Raw genomic sequence first — 21,631 nt, forward strand, 5'->3', positions numbered from 1 at the left:
TTACTCTAACTTGGCCATCTCTCTGTGGAAGGACTGGGGGGGCATCCATGCTCACAACATGCTGTTAGTCTGAGTTCAGAGATTGTACCTAGCATCTGACTGTGGCAGCGGCTTCTCACCAAGTCCAACAAAACCACTGATTACCCGAGTCACTGATGTGCCAGGGACTTGTCAGTATGCACCCCCTCGTTCTCTTTTCCCCGCCCCCCCCCCCCCCCCCAAAAGTGGGAGGGAGTAGTTTCCAATTAAAATGGGAGAAAAATCATACACTTGGAGCTATACAATATAACTAGCCAAACCAGGGGGGGAAAACACTTCTGGAATGTTATATATTGTCAACTTTAATACAGCTCCTAAAACAAAAGCAAAATATGGTGGATGCTGGAGATCTGAAATAAAAACAGCAAGTGCTGCAAACACTCTGAAGCAATGTTCCTGCTAATTTTCTTTTGGGTGCGTAGGCACTTTAAGGGGCTGTGCGACCTGTTCAAATAACAGCGCACGTGCAGTTTTTACCATCAAAATGTGTTGAGCCGGCTGTGTGGGGCCTGCAGATTGGTCACCATCTGTGGAGAGAGGACAGACAGAGTTAACGTTTCAGGCCGATGACCTTTCGTCAGAACTTTTGAGAACCTGGGTTGGTCACGGTCACCAGCCTGCTCTACTGTGGCCAATCGCTACTCTTTCTCATTGGCTTCCAGCTATCTACTCAGTGGATCGGGTTCAGGATGATAAATGCACTTTTTTTTTTTTGAAGGGAAAGCCCAGTGTGGGGCTCAAACTCCAAACAATCCAACCTTTTCAATCCCTGCTCCCTATCACTTGTGCCTAATCGGCTCAAATCCATTTATACAGTTCAGTGCATAGGCCTTCCCTGGCAATCCAATTCCACAATCCTACTGCCCTTTGGGTGATGTTCCTACTGACTCCTTAAATGTCAATTAAGTTAACTCCATCTCCTTGTTGACCAATTTCTATTTTTTTTTATTCATTCACAGGATGTGGGCAAGGCTGGCATTTATTGCCCATCCCTAATTGCCCTCAAGTGGTGGTGAGCTGCCACCTTGAACTGCTACAGTTTTTTTGTAGTGGATAACTGAGTGGCTTGCTAGGCTATTTCAGAAGGCAGTTAAGAGTCAACCACCACAGTGTTTGGAGTCACACATAGACCAGACCGGGTGGCAGATTTCCTTCCCTAAGGGACATTAGTGAACGAGGTGGGTTTTTACAACAATCCAATAATTCCATGGTTACCATTACTGATGCTAGCTTTTTATTCCAGATTTATTTAATTAACTGAATTTAAATTCCCCAGCTGCCGTGGTGGGATTTGAACTCACATCTCTGGATCATTAGTCCAGGCCCCTGGATTACTAGTCCAGTAACATAACCACTATCCTACCATACCCTCCATTCCTCCTGTTGCTCACTTCTCTTCTATCATCATCCTAAGATGGAGAATCTATTGCAATGAATTGCCTGCCTTGTATTCCCTGGTGAGTGTACCTCCTGCGGGTTTAATTGTGCTAAAGTCTTTCAGTACAACCACATTGACATTGCCACATTCATTGGCTATGCAGTGCTTTGGAATATCCTGCAGTCATGAAAGGTGCCAACAGCAGTGTGGGAGCACCTTCACATGGACTGCAGCAGCTGAAGAAAATAATCACCACCACCTTCTCGGGGGCAAGTGCAGACGGGCAATAAACGCCAGCCTTACCTGTGACACCCACATTCCACGAATCAACTTTAAAAAAAAAAATTTCAATAGTTATCCCATAGAAATTGCTGATTGACCACAGCTAGGAGGACACAGGTTTAACCTCACGCACTAATTTTAGATGAAAATGCCTTGCACACAATACAGGTAAACGTACTTCACACGTAGATATTTACTGAACAAACATCTACCACCATTCAATAACCAAGGAAATAAAGCACTCTCAATGATCAAATAGTGCTCGTCTTACAATTTTACCAATAAATGCACAAAATAAAATGGTTGAAATTCATGCGACTATAAGCATTGAGATCGCAGGTTAATCCCCCTTCATAATTATGAAAACTTCAGTCAGGTCAACGCTAAGGCTGTTCTTTTCTAATGAGCCCCCAGGTATGTCCACTGTGAAAGTCTATCATGAGGCGCAAATAAAATGTTATATTAGTGTGACTATCATTAAAGAGGGGGTACCTGATGCCTGAGCCTCTTGGAACCAAGTGGTGTGGGGGACATCCACTTGCATCAGGTAATTGTGTGCTGTTTTGGTCGTCTTATCTGAGGAAGGATGTTCTTGCCATGGAGGGAGTGCAGCGAAGATTCACCAGACTGATACCTGGGATGGCAGGAATAACGTATGAGGAGAGATTGGGTCAATTGGGCTTATACTCGCTGGAGTTTAGAAGAATGAGAAGGGATCTCATTGAAACTTATAAAATTCTAACAGGACTAGACAGATTGGATGCAAGAAGGATGTTCCCGATGGTCGGGGAGTCCAGAACCAGGGGTCACAGTCTAAGGATAAGGGGTAAGCCATTTAGGACAGAGAAAACAAAAAAGGTGACTCAACCGTGGCTAACAAGGGATATTAGGGATAGCATAAGATCCAAGGAGAGGACATATAAATTGGCCAGAAAAAGGAATAACCTGAGGATTGGGAGCAGTTTAGGATTCAACAAAGGAGGACAAAGGGATTAATTAAGAAGGGGAAAATAGAATATGAGAGTAAGCTAGCAAGGAACATAAAAACTGACTGTAAAAGCTTTTATAGATATGTGAAGAGAAAAAGATTGGTGAAGTCAAGTGTAGGTCCCTTGCAGTCAGAATCAGGGGAATTTATAATAGGAAACAAAGAAATGGCAGACCAACTAAATTCATACTTTGGTTCTGTCTTCACAAAGGAGGACACAAATAACCTCCCAGAGATGCTGGGGAACATAGGGTCTGATGAAAGGGTGGAACTGAAAGAAATTAGTATTTGTAGGGAAATGGTGTTAGGAAAATTGATGGGACTGAAGGCCGATAAATCCCCAGGCCCTGATAATCTACATCCCAGGGTACTTAAGGAAGTGGCCCTAGAAATAGTAGATGCATTGCTGGTCATCTTCCAGAACTCGATAGACTCTGGAACAGTACCCATGGATTGGAGGGTAGCTAATGTTACCCCACTATTTAAAAAAGGTGGTAGAGAAAAAGCGGGGAATTATAGACCAGTAAGCCTGACAGCGGTAGTGGGGAAAATGCTAGAGTCTATTATAAAAGATGTAATAGCAGAGCACTTGTGTGGTAAACCTCTGTTTGTATTCCACTGTGTACATGTCTGTACATGCCTCGGCTGACTCCTCCCACGAGTCCAGGTATAAAGGTGACTGCTCCACAGTCCCTCTGTATTCTGGACTGGTCGACCACTCGAGGCATACCTTCATTCTCTTGTTAATAAAAGCCTGTTAGTTACTCGCTTAACCTCAGTCTTTTGAGTGATTGATAGCGCATCAACTTGGAAAGCAGTGACAGGATCAGACAAAGTCAACATGGATTTACAAAAGGTAAATCATGCTTGACTAATCTACTGGAATTTTTTGAGGATGTAACTGGTAAAATAGATAAGGGAGAACCAGTGGATGTGGTGTATTTGGACTTTCAGAAGGCTTTCGATAAGGTCCCACATAAGAGATTAGCGTGCAAAACTAAGGCACATGGGATTGGGGGCAAGGTATTGACTTGGATAGAGAACTGGTTGGCGGACAGAAAGCAAAGAGTTGGAATAAACGGGTCGTTTTCCGAGTGGCAGGCAGTGACTGGTGGGGTACCGCAAGGATCGGTCCTAGGACCCCAGCTGTTCACAATATATATTAATGATCTGGACGAGGGAATTGGATGTAATATCTCCAAATTTGCAGACAACACAAAGCTGGGTGGGAGGGTAAGCTGTGAGGAGGATGTTGTGAAACTCCAGTACGATTTGGACAGGTTGGGTGATTGGGCAGAAACATGGCAAATGCACTATAATGTGGATAAATGTGAGGTTATCCACTTTGGTGGCAAAAACAGGAAGGCAGACTATTATTTGAACGGCAATAGATTGGGAGAAGGGGAAGTGCAGCAAAGAGACCTGGGTGTTCTTGTGCACCAGTCACTGAAGGTAAGCATGCAGGTGCAGCAGGCGGTTAAGAAGGCAAATGGTATGTTGGCCTTCGTAGCAAGAGGGTTCGAGTACAGGAACAAGGATGTCTTGCTACAGTTGTACAGGGCCTTGATGAGACCGCACCTTAAGTATTGTGTGCAGTTTTGGTCGCCTTACCTGAGGAAGGACGTTCTTGCCATGGAAGGAGTGCAACGAAGATTCACCAGGCTGATACCTGGGATGGCAGGAATGACGTATGAGGAGAGATTGTGTCGATTGGGCTTATACTCACTGGAGTTTAGAAGATTGAGAGGGGATCTCATCGAAACCTATAAAATTCTGTCAGGCCTGGACAGACTAGATGCAGGAAGGATGTTTCTGATGGCCGGGGAGTCCAGAACCAGGGGTCATAGTCTAAGGATAAGGGGTAAGCCATTTAGGACTGAAATGAGGAGGAATTTCTTCACCCAGAGAGTGGTGAACCTGTGGAATTCTCTGCCACAGAGGGCGGTGGAGGCCAGTTCATTAAATATATTCAAGAAAGAGTTGGATATATCTCTTAAGGCTAAAGGGATCAAGGGATATGGGGAGAAGGCAGGGACAGGGTACTGAATTTGGATGATCAGCCATGATCTTATTAAATGGCGGAGCAGGCTCGAGGGGCCGAATGGCCTACTCCTGCTCCTATCTTCTATGTTTCTATGTAGAGCTCCATCCCTCTAGACATAGTCAAATACTCCAGGAGGCTATAAGCACACAACTCCCCACACCAAGCAACTCATCTATAGTTGAAGAATAAAAGCCGAAACTCTCGTTTAAACGGCAGCTAAATATCCAGAATTCTCTATTAACCGGCAAAATTCTCACTCCGAAAACAACACCTCAATAACCGGCAATGTTGCCGAGTCCGAGTCTCCCGCGGTGGCCGAGTTAGTCAGTGGGGGTAGTTCTCCAAACTGCCACTACTCGGCTTCTTGGCGCTGTCGGAAGTCGGAACACCTCAATAACAGGAGTCTGACTCTCCCGCGCTGCCGGAGTCTCTTCCGATCCGCCATTTTTCTGTGTCTCTCCATCTTTATCGTGAATTATCTCCCCCATCTTGCATTATGGAATTCCCAAAAGTTGGTCCAAGTACTGTACTTAATCAAGCATCTTCCACCATCCATTTAACACAGCATTCTGTAGGTGAGGACCCAATTACTGTATACTGCACATTTCTTGATATTTTTATTTTTGTTTGTTAAAAATAGCCTCGGTAGATAACCCTCTCCGTCATCCGGAATTTTTAATCAACCGGCACCATCCCGGCCCCGTCGGTGCCGGATTCCAAAGAGTTTCCTGTATTACGACAGGTGACCAAAGGTTTGGGTCAATGCAGTCGGTTTTAAGGAGTGTCTTATAAAGGAGGAGAGATCTAGGGAGGGAATTCCAGAGCTTGGGGCCCAGAGAGCTGCAGACACGGCCGCCATGGTAGGGCAAAGGGAGTCGGGGACATGCAAGAGTCAACACCCTTGGGTTAGGGAAGAATTAAAAGCAGACAGGTTTCCCAATCTTGCTCCCTGTGCAGTGACTCCTGCTGAATGGTGAGGACAGGGATGGGTTGAGGTATGATGTCCCTTCTGCTAAAACTCACTCTCTAGGCTCAGCTATGAAGAATGTTCTGACGAAGGGTCTTCGACCCGAAACGTTGACTCTATTTCTCTCTCCACGGATGTTGCCTGGCCTACTGAGTTTTTCCAGCATCTTCACAGAATCACAGAAACCCCACAGTGCAGATAGAGGCCATTTCGGCCCATCGAGCCTGCACCGACACATATCCCACCTGATCCCCGTAACCCCTACACCAACACATATCCCACCCTATCCCCGTAACCCCACGTATTTAATCCCCCTAACACTAAGGGTCAATTTATCATAGCCAATCAACCTAACCCGCACATTTTTGGACTGTGGGAGGAAACCGGAGCACCCGGAGTAAACCCACGCAAACACGGGGAGAATGTGCAAACTCCACACAGACAGTCGCCCGAGGCCGGATTCTAACCCGGGTCCCTGGCGCTGTGAGGCAACAGTGCTAACCACTATGCCACCGTGCTGCCCCTGTTGATCTTCTGTTGTTAGTTCGGATTTCCAGCATCTGCAGTATTTTGCTATCGTATGAAGAATGGTCGTTGTACTGGAGGGCAGCTGATGTCCGTCAGTCCAGGTGAAGCCCAGCGGAGACAGTCAGGAGAGGAGAGAAATGACATTGACTCTAACAAGTTATGTAGAGACTAGGGAAGATGGGATTGTTCTTCTTAGAGCCAATAAGATTAAGGGGAGATTTGTTAGAGGTGCTCAAAATCATGTGGGGTTTCGATAGAGTAAATAAAGAGAAACTGTTTCCATTGGCAGGAGGGTCGATAACCAGAGGACACAGATTTAAGATAATTGCAAAAAAACTGAGGGAGATGAGGAGCTTTTTTTTACACAGCGAGTTGTTGTGATCTGGAATGCGCTGCCTGAAAGCAGATTCAATAGTAACTTTCAAAAGAATTGTGTATATACTGACAAAGTTAAAATTTGCAGGGCTCTGGGGAAAGAGCAGGGGGGAGTGGGACTAATTGGAGAGCTCTTTCAAAGAGCCGGCACAGGCACGATGGGCCGAATGGCCTCTTTCAGTGCCATTAAGTAACCAACTCATCTTCAGCATCTCGCTTTAATAGGGAGACCCGAGGAATGAGAAAGGGTGCAAGAAATCTTCCAAAGATTGGATTAAAAAATGCACTAAATCCACCCATATTTGATGCAGCCAGGCACTGGGGGAGGTCTGTAACCCAACTGTAGAAATATCCCCAAACAGCGGCGTACAACGGCCGAGCGTTGGTGAAAGCACTTCGAAATGACAATGCAAGAGCAAGTCTTTCCCTGACACCCGTCCCTCGGCACGGTCCCTGGCGTCAATTAGCCCTGAATGGGGAATGGAGGCCAATTCATTAAATATATTCAAGAAGGAGTTGGATATATTTCTTAAGGCTAAAGGGATCAAGGGATATGGGGAGAAGGCAGGGACAGGGTACTGAGTTTGGATGATCAGCCATGATCTCATTGAATGGCGGAGCAGGCTGGAGGGGCCGAATGGCCGACTCCTGCTCCTATCTTCTATGTTTCTATGTAACTCTGATTTAACCGTTTACAATTTCGGTACTTTTTTTTTGCATTTTAAAAATCAAACTTTTAACGGGAAGGAGACGGCCGAGAACGGGTTAAATCTCAGTCTTGATGCATTTGCACCTTAAATTATTTATAAAATTAAGAAAAAGACATGCATTCTCACCTCCAGGGGCACAGCCAAAAGGCAAATTTAGCAAAACAAATTCTCTGCAGTATCTAACGAGATGAATTCCAACAAATGGTGTGATGCATGCAATTTGCATTATTGCCGATCAATTTGGATTTATAGGGAAATTGATATTGTAAAGATTTGCTGAATAGAACTTGCAGTAAAGGATGAAAAATATATATTTTTAAATCAAGGATCATTTATAAAAATCAAAAATCATTTTTTTTAACCAATTTGACCAAAAGAGAGATTTTGCATGCAGATTATCTTTACTGATGAACATGATTTTTGCAGCTTGTGAAGTTTGGATGGTTCCCAGTTCTTTCTGGGCTCGGATCTGGCTCTTGCTGTGAAATTGTAACTCACCCAATGGCCAGAGCCGCATTACCGCCGGCGGCCGCGCGGGGGCGCGCACTGTGTTTGTTGCAACAAATTAAAAGGCAATTTATTGTAAAGTTTTGCACCGAAAGTCGATAAATGCGCACCGGGCGGAGGGCGCGCCCTCCCTTTTATGTCGGGGCGCTGCTTTTAGGCGGACCCGACCCCCGGCAGGGTGCGAAATCCCCGCTTAAAGGGGCGACCCCCATCTCCAGGCGGCCGGTGTGCGTGGGGAGCCGGGGCCAGTTGCGGGATATTCGGCCTTTAACGCCGGCGGATCGGCCGCCCGCCCTGCCCAGCGGCTGGGAAACAGCCCGGGCTGCCCGCCTGGCCCCCGCCCGCTGCAATCGGGGCCGGGTTCCGGCCGGGAAGCCGCCGGGAAGGCGGTGCAAGAAACACAAGTTAATGCGGATCGTGGCCCGGGCTGTTGATGTTTTCATTGACGTTCGCTCCCAGCGGCCAAATAGCGGCTGCGCAAAAAAATCCTCCGCAGCCGGAGATTGCAGAGCAAGAATTGAGCATCAGAGCCAGAGGAGGAGGCATCGGAATCAGAATCACAGCCTTGCATTCGCGTTTCTGCAATCCAATTCCAATTGTTTGCAATTAATATTTTTTTGCAATTAACATTTGTTTTTTTTGCTTTGTGCTTTGCAATAATTTTGATTGCAATTTAAGAACAAATACCATGTCTGCAGAAGTGGAAACGCTGCCTGTTGCTCCCGCCGAGGAGGAGGAGGAGGAGGAGGAGAAAAGCCCGGCCAAGAAGGCAGCGGGATCCAAGAAGAAGAAATCGGGCAAGGGCAAGAACCAGCAGGGCAAGTACAGCGCCCTGCTGGTGGAGATCGTGCAGAGGCTGGGCGCCCGCAATGGCTCCTCGCTCGCCATCATCTACAAGGAGGCGAAGACGGTGCCCTGGTTTAACGAACAGCAAGGTCGCACCTACCTGCGGTACGCCCTGCGGGCGCTGCTGCTCAACGGCACCCTCAACCAGGTGAAGGGCAAAGGGGCCAATGGCTCCTTCAAGCTGACCAAGAAAGCGGAGGGCGGCCCGGCGGCCAAGAAGAAGAGGTCGGCCGCCACCACCAGCAGCTCCACCTCCAGCAGCTCCAGCAGCAGCTCCAGCAGCCGGGCCAGGAAACCCAGCAAGAAAGGCGCCGCCAGCAAGAAGGCGGAGACCAGAAAGAGCCGCTCGGGGACCCCCAGCAAAAGCAAGAAAGGCAAAGGGGCCAAGAAATCCAAATCCAAGAAAGCTTAAAGAGGCTTTTTTATTTTGGGGGTGGGGAGGGAGGGGATGTATTGTGTTGTTGCAAAATTAAAAAAAGAAATAAATGCAGCTGATTTTTTGATATTAACATTTTCCCGAGTCGTTGTCTAAACCTCTCTGGGGTTTGTTTTTTGTAGTTTGAGAAGGCGGGAAGTTTCATCTTGATATTATTTTTTGTATATTTTACTTTCTCCACAAAGCCGGTTGACATTTTCCGCTCCTCGGGATTGTAGCTTTTTTTTTAGTGATGTTTGTCCAACTAGAAGTTTATGTTTCTTTTTTTTTAATTCCGTAAGTTGTTTTAATTAATAACAATCATGATCACCAAACCTCGCGGGTGAAACAAACCTGGGTCCAACATTTTTTTGTTGTTAATTTCCTGTTGGGAACTTTTTTTTGGTGTTGCAACTTTTGCTACACTTTGAATTTGTATCTTTTTATAAATTGGTCGGAATAATCTGACTCGATCGCGGGGATGCAATTTGCTTTTTGTTCAAATGGCTCTTTTTTGACTCGTTCATAAGGGGGGGGGGGAAAACCGCGTTAGGAAAAAATAATTAGCAAGAAATAAATGTTTCCAGGAAAGAAATCCCGGCTGATTTTTAAAAATGTTCTCGCTGTTGTTTCCATTGTTTCTGCTTTAAATATATATATTTTTTAAAAAGAGGAGGAAGCCGCTCATTTGCTGATCCCTTGGTAACTGTCTCCTTGGTAACGCTGTCAGCCAATCACGGTGCAGCCCAAATAAAGGCGACACTGGAGGCGGGAGAAATCTCTGCGCTGATTGGTGGCTCCAATCTTTGCAACTTTAAGCTCCGGCTTTAAATTGTTTTTAAAACTCCCCCTTTTTTTTGTTTGAATCAAATTCCAATCGGGTGAAGAAATACAAAGTTTGTACCTAAAATTGCAAAAAAAAAAGGGACCAAAGGTGAGAATAATTCGCCTCCCACCCCCTTCACTTGATTTAAAAAAATGCAACTGACCAGCTGGGAAAAAATAAATCAGTTTGTTTGCAGACAGCCTTTGGATTCTTTGCAAAATGCACGGAGGGACTCAGAGTCCGAGGTGTCTGCAGGCTGTGTGTGTGTGTGCCGTGTGTCTCCGGTGCATTGCCAGAATCTCGCCAGGTGCCTTCTCTTGTTTCGGGTTCAGACCGATTTAAATCGGACGCTGCCTTGCCCGGGGATCCAAGGGAAAAGCGCCGTTCCTTTTTTGTTGTTGTGTTTCAGATTTTGATGTTTCCAAGCGAATATCTTGAGAACCAAGTGTTGAGCAGTTTGCATAAGTTGTCAGAACACTACAATGTTAATGCTGTAACTTCTGAACCCACAACTGTGCAGTCTACATGCAAAATTAATAAATGTTTTAAAAAGACAAAAAAAACACTGGACTTCCTGTCTTGCCCCTCACGCCTGGTTGGGGGGAGGGGGGGGGGGTGACCCCTTCAGGGGTGATGTCAGGAAGCATTTCACACAAAGGGTGGTGGAAATCTGGAACTCTCCCCCCGCCCAAAAAGAAAAGCTGGATGCCAGGGTCAAATTAACATTTCAAAACTGAGATTTTTATTAAGGGTTATGAAGTAAATGGAGCAGAGATGGAGATCATCCATAATCTAATTGAATGGTGGATCAGGCTCGACGGGCTGAATGGCCGCCTCCTGTTCCTATTCTCCTTTTTGTCCCGTGTATCTTGGGGTCCCATCACTAGATTTCCAACCACCTCTTCGCACCCTCTTCATTTTATTTAATTCTTCTTAGGCAGTCCCTCGGAACCGAGGATGACTTGCTTCCACATTAAAAATGAGCTCGCAGGTTACTGATGAGTCCAATGCGGGACCTACAGTCTCTGTCACAGGTGGGGCAGACGGCGGTTGAAGGGGCAGGTGGGTGGGGTACTTGGGTTGACGTGCGCTCCTTGCGCTGCCTGCGCTTGGCTTCCGCTTGCTCCCGGCGAAGAGACTCGAGGTGTTCGGCGCCTTCCCGGAAGCTTCTCCTCCACTTTGTGCGGTCTTGGGCCAGGGATTCCCAGGTGTCGGTGGGGATGTTGCACTTTTTCAAGGAGGCTTTCAGGGTGTCCTTGAAGCGTTTCCTCTGCCCACCTGGGGCTCTCTTGCCGTGTCGAAGCTCTGAGTATAGCGCTTGTTTCGGGAGTCTCGTATCGGGCATGCGGACAATGTGACCCGTCCATCGGAGCTGATCGAGTGTGGTCAAAGCTTCGATGCTGGGGATGTTGGCCTGAGCGAGAACACTGACGTTGGTGCGCCTATCCTGCCAATGGATTTGCAGGATCTTGCGGAGGCAGCGTTGGTGGTACCTCTCCAGTGCTTTGAGGTGCCTGCTGTACATGGTCCATGTCTCTGAGGCATACAGCAGGGCGGGTATCACTGCTGCTCTGTAGACCATGAGCTTAGTGCCGGGTTTGAGGTCCTGGTCTTATTAATACATTTCTTTGGTGTCACCATCCAGAAATAGGAGTCTGTTCCAGGCAATGTTCCCACTGGGCTGTGCAGTCACACGGCGGTCTGGAGGACCCGCGCAGGCCGCTCACTGGCTTTTATACGGGAGAAACTGGGCATGTGTGAAAATTTGATTGGGCCGCGCAGCCAGTTAACGGGACCACGCACCAAAAAAAAGGGAACATTGGCCCCAGGCATATTCCGAGGCCACCCGATGCTACCTCGCTGACATCTCTTGCCACGGCCTGATCGACAGTAAGATGTCGGTGAGTCAAAATTTCCTGCAGCGCAACGCTTGCAAGAAAACACCATCTGCTCCACTCCCCCCGGCGACTCCCAACAAACCCGGGCTGAGTTTGCAGAGTTGACGAACTGACCCTGAGCTGAGTGTCCATTCCTGCACCATTTCCACTGCCAAGATACCTAACCCTCCCCCACTCCACCGAAACCGCAAACGAAGGGGTGTCATAAGAACATAAGAAATAGGAGCAGGAGTAGGCCAATCGGCCCCTCGAGCCTGCTCCGCCATTCAATAAGATCATGGCTGATCTGATCCTAACCGCCAATCCACTATCACAGAACCATCTCCTGAATCTAACAGAATTAGACACACGAAATAGGAGCAGGATCAGTCTACATGACCCCTGGGCCCGCTCCGCTACCCACAGGGCCATGACTGATCCGAACCTAGACTCATGTCCAAATTCCTGCCCGCTCCCCGTAACCCTTACTTCCCTTTACTTCTAGGAAACTGTCTATTTCTGTTTTAAATTTATGTAATGATGTAGCTTCTACAGCTTTTTGGGGCAGCATATTCCGTGGACCTACCCTCTGAGTGAAGTAGCTCCTCCTCATCTCAGTTTTGAAAGAGCAGGCGCTTATCCTAAGACTATGCCCCCTAGTTCTAGTTTCACCCATCATCTGGAACATCTTCCCCGCATCCACCCGGTCCAACCCCTTCACAATCTTATATGTTTCAATAAGATCGCCTCTCATTCTTCTGAACTCCGATGAGTAGAGTCCCAATCTACTCAACCTCTCCTCATATGTCCATCCCCTCATCCCCGGGATTAACCGAGTGAACCTTCTTTGTACTGACTCGAGAGCAAGTATGTCCTTTCTTAAGTATGGACACCAAAACTGTACGCAGTATTCCAGGTGCGGTCTCACCAATACCTTGTACAACTGAAGCAATACCTCCCTATTTTTATATTCTATCCCCCTAGCAATGAAAGCCAACATTCCATTGGCCTTCTTAATCACTTGCTGGATGTCGAAGCACATCCCTCACCCAGCATCACTAAAACATGATCTGGTCATTTATCTCATTGCTGCTTGCTGTGCGCAAATTGGCTGCCGCGTTTCCTACATTACAACAGTGACGACAATACAATCAGCAGTTCACTGATGTCCTTTAGGGAAGGAAATCTGCTGTCCTTACCCGGTCTGGCCTACATGTGACTCCAGACCCACAGCAATGTGGTTGACTCTTAACTGCCGCTCTGAACTGGCTGAGCGAGACACTCGGTTGTATCAAACCATCAGGAAAAGCTTCACTACGCGGACTGCAGCGGTTCAAGAAGGCGGTTCACCACCAACTTCTCGAGGGTAATTAGGGATGGGCAATAAATGCTGGCCTTGCCAGCAACGCCCACATCCCATAAATGAAATTAAAAAGTACTTCTTTGGCTGTAAAGCGCTTTGGGACATTCTGAGGTTGTGAAAGGCAAGTTATTAATTTTCTACTGCTTTTAATGTTCACATGTAAGGTGTTGGTTCCCATCACCGGGGACACGGACCAGTCGGTGCCACAGAAGCCTCTCGGTGCCCGAATGCGGCTCAGCTCTGCCACCTACTGCAGGCCCACAGGTAGTGCACCTGTGCCTGGGCAGGTTTGTTCCCTGTCCAGAATCAGCAGCAGCAGCCGGGATGGGTTTAGTCCCTGCCTTCCGCAGGAGTCGTTCTTGCAATAAACAGAAAAAAATAGTTCCAGCTGCTCGAAATCTAGAAAGCAAATCAGGAAATGCCGGAAACATTCAACACCCGCAGCAAGAATGGCCAGTTGGTGTTTTGGACAATCCTGAAAAATAACAGACAAATAGGAATGGGATCAGAAAAAACAGACTGTACCCCAGTGAGAGTCAGTGTCTGTGGAACTGTACCCCAGTGAGAGTCAGTGTCTGTGGAACTGTACCCCAGTGAGAGTCAGTGTCTGTGGAACTGTACCCCAGTGAGAGTCAGTGTCTGTGGAACTGTACCCCAGTGAGAGTCAGTGTCTGTGGAACTGTACCCCAGTGAGAGTCAGTGTCTGTGGAACTGTACCCCAGTGAGAGTCAGTGTCTGTGGAACTGTACCCCAGTGAGTGTCAGTGTCTGTGGAACTGTACCCCAGTGAGAGTCAGTGTCTGTGGAACTGTACCCCAGTGAGAGTCAGTGTCTGTGGAACTGTACCCCAGTGAGAGTCAGTGTCTGTGGAACTGTACCCCAGTGAGAGTCAGTGTCTGTGGAACTGTACCCCAGTGAGAGTCAGTGTCTGTGGAACTGTACCCCAGTGAGAGTCAGTGTCTGTGGAACTGTACCCCAGTGAGAGTCAGTGTCTGTGGAACTGTACCCCAGTGAGAGTCAGTGTCTGTGGAACTGCACCCCAGTGAGAGTCAGTGTCTGTGGAACTGTACCCCAGTGAGAGTCAGTGTCTGTGGAACTGTACCCCAGTGAGAGTCAGTGTCTGTGGAACTGCACCCCAGTGAGAGTCAGTGTCTGTGGAACTGTACCCCAGTGAGAGGCAGTGCCTATGGAACTGAACCCAAGTGACAGTGTATGTGGAACAGTACCCCAGTGAGATTCAGTGTCTGTGGAACTGTACCCCAGTGAGTGCCTGTGGAACTGTACCCCAGTGACAGTCAGTGTCTGTGGAACTGTACCCCAGTGAGAGTCAGTGCCTATGGAACTGTACCCAAGTGACAGTGTCTGTGGAACAGTACCCCAGTGAGATTCAGTGTCTGTGGAACTGTTCCCCAGTGAGAGTCTGTGTCTGTGGAACTGTACCCCAGTGAGGGTCAGTGTCTGTGGAACTGTACCCCAGTGAGAGTCAGTGTCTGTGGAACTGTACCTGAGTGAGAGTCAGTGTGTGTGGAACTGTACCCCAGTGAGAGTCAGTGCCCGTGGAACTGTACCCCGGTGAGAGTCAGTGTCTGTGGTACTGTACCCCAGTGAGAGTCAGTGCCCGTGGAACTGTACCGCAGTGAGAGTCAGTGTGTGTGGAACTGTACCCCAGTGAGAGTCAGTGCCCGTGGAACTGTACCCCGGTGAGAGTCAGTGTCTGTGGTACTGTACCCCAGTGAGAGTCAGTGTCTGTGGAACTGTACCCCAGTGAGAGTCAGTGCCCGTGGAACTGTACCGCAGTGAGAGTCAGTGTGTGTGGAACTGTACCCCAGTGAGAGTCAGTGCCCGTGGAACTGTACCCCGGTGAGAATCAGTGTCTGTGGTACTGTACCCCAGTGAGAGTCAGTGTCTGTGGATCTGTACCCCAGTGAGAGTCAGTGTCTGTGGAACTGTACCCCAGTGAGAGTCAGTGTCTGTGGAACTGTACCCCAGTGAGAGTCAGTGTCTGTGGAACTGTACCCCAGTGAGAGTCAGTGTCTGTGGAACTGTACCCCAGTGAGAGTCCGTGTCTGTGGAACTGTACCCCAGTGAGAGTCAGTGTCTGTGGAACTGTACCCCAGTGAGAGTCAGTGTCTGTGAAACTGTACCCCAGTGAGAGTCAGTGCCTATGGAACTGTACCCAAGTGACAGTGTCTGTGGAACAGTACTCCAGTGAGATTCAGTGTCTGTGGAACTGTACCCCAGTGAGAGTCAGTGTCTGTGGAACTGTACTCCAGTGAGTGTCAGTGTCTGTGGAACTGTACCCCAGTGAGAGTCAGTGTCTGTGGAACTGTACCCCAGTGAGTGTCAGTGTCTGTGGAACTGTACCCCAGTGAGAGTCAGTGCCCGTGGAACTGTACCGCAGTGAGATTCAGTGTGTGTGGAACTGTACCCCAGTGAGAGTCAGTGTCTGTGGTGCTGTACCCCAGTGAGAGTCAGTGTCTGTGGATCTGTACCCCAGTGAGAGTCAGTGTCTGTGGTGCTGTACCCCAGTGAGAGTCAGTGTCTGTGGATCTGTACCCCAGTGAGAGTCAGTGTCTGTGGAACTGTACCCCAGTGAGAGTCAGTGTCTGTGGAACTGTACCCCAGTGAGAGTCAGTGTCTGTGGCACTGTACCCCAGTGAGAGTCCGTGTCTGTGGAACTGTACCCCAGTGAGAGTCCGTGTCTGTGGAACTGTACCCCAGTGAGAGTCAGTGTCTGTGGAACTGTACCCCAGTGAGAGTCAGTGTCTGTGGAACTGTACCCCAGTGAGAGTCAGTGCCTATGGCACTGTACCCAAGTGACAGTGTCTGTGGAACAGTACCCCAGTGAGAGTCAGTGTCTGTGGAACTGTACCCCAGTGAGAGTCAGTGTCTGTGGAACTGTACCCCAGTGAGAGTCAGTGCCTATGGAACTGTACCCAAGTGACAGTGTCTGTGGAACAGTACCCCAGTGAGATTCAGTGTCTGTGGAACTGTACCCCAGTGAGAGTCCGTGTCTGTGGAACTGTACCCCAGTGAGAGTCAGTGTCTGTGGAACTGTACCCGAGTGAGTGTCAGTGTCTGTGGAACTGTACCCCAGTGAGAGTCCGTGTCTGTGGAACTGTACCCCAGTGAGAGTCAGTGTCTGTGGAACTGTACCCCAGTGAGAGTCAGTGTCTGTGGAACTGTACCCCAGTGAGAGTCAGTGTCTGGAACTGTACCTGAGTGAGAGTCGGTGTCTGTGGAACTGTACCCCAGTGAGAGTCAGTGTCTGTGGAACTGTACCCCAGTGAGAGTCAGTGTCTGTGGATCTGTATCCCAGTGAGAGTCAGTGTCTGTGGAACTGTACCCCAGTGAGAGTCAATGTCTGTTGAACTGTACCCCAGTGAAAGTCAGTGTCTGTGGAACTGTACCACAGTGACACAAAGCTGGGTGCGCGTGTGTGCCAAGAAACTCCAGGATGATTTGGACAGGTTGGGTGATTGGGCAGATGCAATATAACGTCGATAAATGTGAGGTTATTCACTTTGGTGGCAAAAACAGGAAGGCAGATTATTATCTGAATGGCAATAGATTGGGAGAAGGGGAAGTGCAACGAGACCTGGGTGTCCTTGTGCACCAGTCGCTGAAGGTAAGCATGCAGGTGCAGCAGGCGGTTAAGAAGGCAAATGGTATGTTGGCCTTTGTAGCGAGAGGGTTTGAGTACAGGAACAAGGATGTCTTGCTGCAGTTGTACAGGGCCTTGGTGAGACCACACCTTGAGTATTGTGTGCAGTTTTGGTAGCCTTATCTGAGGAAGGATGTTCTTGCCATGGAAGGAGTTCAGCGAAGATTCACCAGGCTGAAAACTGGGATGGCAGGAATGACGTATGAGGAGAGATTGGGTCGATTGGGCTTGTACTCGCTGGAGTTTAGAAGAATGAGAGGGGATCTCATTGAAACTTACAAAATTCTGACAGGACTGGACAGACTAGATGCAGGAAGGATGTACCCGATGGTCGGGGAGTCCAGAACCAGGGGTCACAGTCTAAGGATAAGGGGTAGGCCATTTAGGACAGAAATGAGGAGGAATTTCTTCACCCAGAGAGTGGTGAACCTGTGGAATTCTCTACCACAGAAGGCAGTAGAGGCCAATACATTAAATATATTCAAGAAGGAGTTGGATATATTTCTTAAGGCTAAAGGGATCAAGGGGTATGGGGAGAAAGCAGGGACAGGCTACTGAATTTCGATGATCAGCCATGATCACATTGAATGGCGGAGCAGGCTCGAGGGGCCGAATGGCCTACTCCTGCTCCTATCTTCTACGTTTCTATGTTTCTATGAGTGTCAGTGTCTGTGGAACTGTACCCCAGTGAGAGTCAGTGTGTGTGGAACTGTACCGCAGTGAGAGTCAGTGTGTGTGGAACTGTACCCCAGTGAGAGTCAGTGCCCGTGGAACTGTACCCCGGTGAGAGTCAGTGTCTGTGGTATTGTACCCCAGTGAGAGTCAGTGTCTGTGGAACTGTACCCAGTGAGAGTCAGTGTCTGTGGAACTGTACCCCAGTGAGAGTCAGTGCCTATGAAACTGTACCCTTGTGAGATTCAGTGTCTGTGGAACTGTACACCAGTGAGAGTCAGTGCCTATGAAACTGTACCCTTGTGAGATTCAGTGTCTGTGGAATGTTACCCCAGTGAGAGTCAGTGCCTATGGAACTGTACCCAACTGACAGTCAGTGTCTGTGGAACTGTACCCCAGTGAGATTCAGTGTCGGTGGAACTGTGCCCCAGTGAGAGTCAGTGTCTGTGGGACTGTACCCGAGTGAGAGTCAGTGCCCGTGGAACTGTACCCCTGAAGGACGTCGCTTTTAACCGGGTCCACACCCAGATCCCAAGAGGACCCCCCCCCCCCCCGATCACCAAAGACCAACGGGATACAGACCAGGACTACTACAGAGACCACCACCACACCAACCGGGACCAGAGAGGATCCCCACGCACAACAACAATGTCGGACCTGCACCACTCCTGTCCTACAGGGGAACAGGACCACCCCCAGCCAGGCAGAGGGAGAGGTGCTCAGGGCGTACGCAATACCACAGGCAGAGACAATCCATTAAGAGACATAATGCAGACGATCAGCAGCATCCACTCCCGCCTTATGGATCAGAAAAAAATAAGGACTAGTTGTTAGAAAGAGTTGTAACCAATTATCCTCAGCGTTTATAGACAATTGAAATGTTCTTTTTTCCCCATTTAGACACGACAAACACATATCACTATTTATCATATTTTAACCCATCACAGTAAAAGATCAATTTTAGCATGAAATCCTTATATATCTCAACCTGGAATATCCAAGGTCTACGCTCTTCTATGCTTGGCATGAAGAGTGAGACTCCAGAGTTCCTAGATGAGATTAAAAATCTAGATATTATCTTTTTACAGGAAACCTGGTGTAGAGGAGAAGGACACACTGGCTGTCCCCATGGGTACACAGAGCTGGTGGTCCCCTCCAATAAATTGCCAGGAGTTACCCAGGGCAGAGAATCTGGACGCATACTGATTTGGCTTAAAGCAGAGCTTAGGAATTACATTAAATTTATAAAAAAGGGCGAAAACCACCTATGGCTCAAAATTAAGAGGGGCGTCATCTCCAGCATGAAAGATGTTTTCATTTGCACACTCTATATCCCCCCGACAGAATCCCCGTACTTTAAAGAGGACACCTTCTCCAACATAGAGAGGGAGATTATCCAATTCCAGGCCAAGGGAAATGTGTTGATCTGTGGGGACCTCAACTCAAGAACGGGAGAAGAACCAGACTTCACCAATAATCATGGGAATAATTACATATTTGGGAATAACCACTTTGATCTCCCTTCCCATCCACACAGGCATAACTGCGACAAACAGACAAATGCTAACGGAAAACAGCTCCTGCAGCTCTGTCGAAGCCTGGGTCTGTACATTGTCAATGGTAGGTTCATGGGAGACTACCTAGGAAGATCCACCTATTGCTCACCTCTTGGCTTCAGCACCGTAGACTATATGATTACCGATCTGGACCCATCCTCTTTCAGAGTATTCACAGTCAAACCACAAACAACACTGTCAGATCACAGTCAAATTACTGCATATCTTAAAAGGACAGAAACAACCAACACAGAAACACAACCCAGTAAACTGTACAACATTAAAAAATCCTACAGATGGGCCAAAAACAGCACGGAAAAATACCAGAAAGCAATTAGCAATCAATCAACTCAAGCTCTCTTGGACACCTTTCTGGAAAATACATAAACACACAATAAAGAAGGCGTAAACCGGGCAGTGAATAACCTAAATAATATTTTTGATAATTTGGCATCAATGTCAAACTTGAAAGTTCGCAAGAACAAACCCAAAACAAAAAACTACGAAAAATGGTTTGACTCCGATTGCCAGAACATAGAAACATAGAAACTAGGAGCAGGAGTAGGCCATTCGGCCCTTCGAGCCTGCTCCACCATTCAACGAGATCATGGCTATTCATCCAAACCCTAGCACCTGATCCCTACACCGACAGCCATCCCACCCAAGCCCTATCCCCGTAACCCCACATATTTAATCCCCCCTAACACTAAGGGCCAATTTTTATCATGGCCAATCAACCTAACCCGCACATCTTTGGAAAAAACTCAGAAAAATATCAAACCAAAAACACAGACAACCAGAAAACGAGGAATTACGCCTTACTTATTGTCAGGCACTAACGCAATACAAAAACACACTCAGAACCAAGAAAGAGCAGTATATTAAGAATACACTCATCTCCATTGAGGAATCCATTAATTCCAATTGTTTCTGGGACAACTGGAATACATTACACAAAAAACAACACGACGAATTGGCCATTCAAAATGGAGACACATGGGAAAACCATTTTGAAAAATTATACCAGAAAAACACACTAAGCCCAGAGCAATACCAAATATGCGAAAAACTGGAAAAGCTCGAATTTGCCATAAAAGATAACCAAAACCCGATAGACCCCATAATATCTGAAAAAGAACTATTTGAAAAACTCAAGGACCTGCGACCAGGAAAAGCTTGCGGTGCAGATGGCATCCTAAGCGAGATGATTAAACACACGGACGATAAAATGAAATTGGCTATACTGAAACTCTTCAACTTGGTTCTGAGTGTCGGTTACTTCCCTGATATCTGGAACAAAGGACTCATAACGCCCATATACAAAAGTGGAGACAAAGTTGACCCAAATAACTATCAAGGCATCTGTGTAAACAGTAACCTGGGGAAGGTTTTCTGTAGTATCATAAACAAAAGACTTATAAACTTCCTTGAGGAGCACAATGTCTTGAGTAAAAGCCAAATTGGATTCCTACCAAACTACAGAACATCAGATCATATCTTCACCCTGCAGACCCTAATTGACAAACATGTTCATCAAAACAAAAGCAACATTTTTGCCTGCTTTATACATTTCCAGAAGGCTTTCGATTCCATCTGGCACGACGGCCTATTCTTGAAACTTATTGAAAGTGGTGTAGGGGGAAAAACATATGATGTAATTAAATCAATGTATACAAACAATAAATGTGCAGTTAAAATTGGAGACAAACAAACAAAATACTTCCCACAGGGGCATGGTGTGACGCAGGGCTCGCCCATCTCACCGACACTCTTTAATATTTACATAAATGAATTGGCAAAACTACTTGAACAATCTACAGCACCCGGCCTCACCCTATATGAATCCAAGGTTAAATTCCTCCTCTATGCAGATGACCTGGTTCTGCTGTCACCAACTAAGGAGGGTCTACAGCAGAACCTGGATCTGCTAGAGTCATTCTGTCAGACCTGGGCCCTGACAAAAAAACCCAAAAAAACCAAAGTCCTTGTGTTCCAGCAAAGATCCAGACATCAGGGACCCAGAATAAATTTCACACTAGGAACAACTAAAATTGAACAAACCACTAACTACACATACTTGGGCTTAAAAATCAGCTCTACGGGAAATTTTCACCTGGCTGTGAATGAACTGAAAGAGAAAGCTAGAAGGGCTTTCTATGCCATTAAAAAATCAATCCAAATAGAAATCCCGATTAGCATTTGGCTCAAAATTTTTAAATCAGTAATTGAACCAATTGCACTCAATGGCAGTGAGGTGTGGGGACCGCTAACACAACAAGAATTTGCAAAATGGGACAAACACCCAATTGAGATCCTACATGCAGAATTCTGTAAAAGTATCCTCCGGACTCAAAGGAAAACAGTAAACAATGCATGCAGGGCAGAACTAGGCCAATATCCATTAATAATTACTATCCAAAAAAGAGCCACCAAATTTTGGAAACACCTAAAAATGAGCAACCCCCACTGCTATCATTACGAAGCCCTGAAATGCCAAGAGAGGACCATAAAGAAGAATACCCTCAGTCAACTAGTCCTGGGACTCAGTGAAGTAACTACTAACACTACTAACAATAACCAGCCCCAGGACAGTGA

The 21,631-nt window shown here is 47.3% G+C and overlaps 2 protein-coding genes across 2 annotated transcripts in view; one reads left to right on the forward strand and one right to left on the reverse strand.

Annotated features, from left to right (window-relative positions):
• Window positions 1-321: 321 nt before the first annotated feature.
• The window catches only part of LOC147111335 (histone H2A), an 88,977-nt gene continuing 67,667 nt past the window's right edge, over window positions 322-21,631 (reverse strand). Inside the window, exon 2 of the mRNA XM_086002128.1 lies at window positions 322-566. The gene's annotated coding sequence lies outside the window, so the exon portion shown is untranslated. The remainder of the gene's footprint in view (window positions 567-21,631) is intronic.
• h1-10 (H1.10 linker histone) lies at window positions 8,299-9,752 on the forward strand. The gene has a single exon (XM_086002124.1). The coding sequence runs from the start codon at window positions 8,507-8,509 to the stop codon at window positions 9,074-9,076; it is 570 nt and encodes a 189-aa protein (XP_085858250.1). The 5' UTR covers window positions 8,299-8,506; the 3' UTR covers window positions 9,077-9,752.

This window comes from Somniosus microcephalus, chromosome 11 (genome assembly GCF_052327205.1).
Source record: "Somniosus microcephalus isolate GS21.2 chromosome 11, FLI_Smic_1.0, whole genome shotgun sequence".
Lineage (NCBI taxonomy): Eukaryota > Metazoa > Chordata > Chondrichthyes > Squaliformes > Somniosidae > Somniosus > Somniosus microcephalus.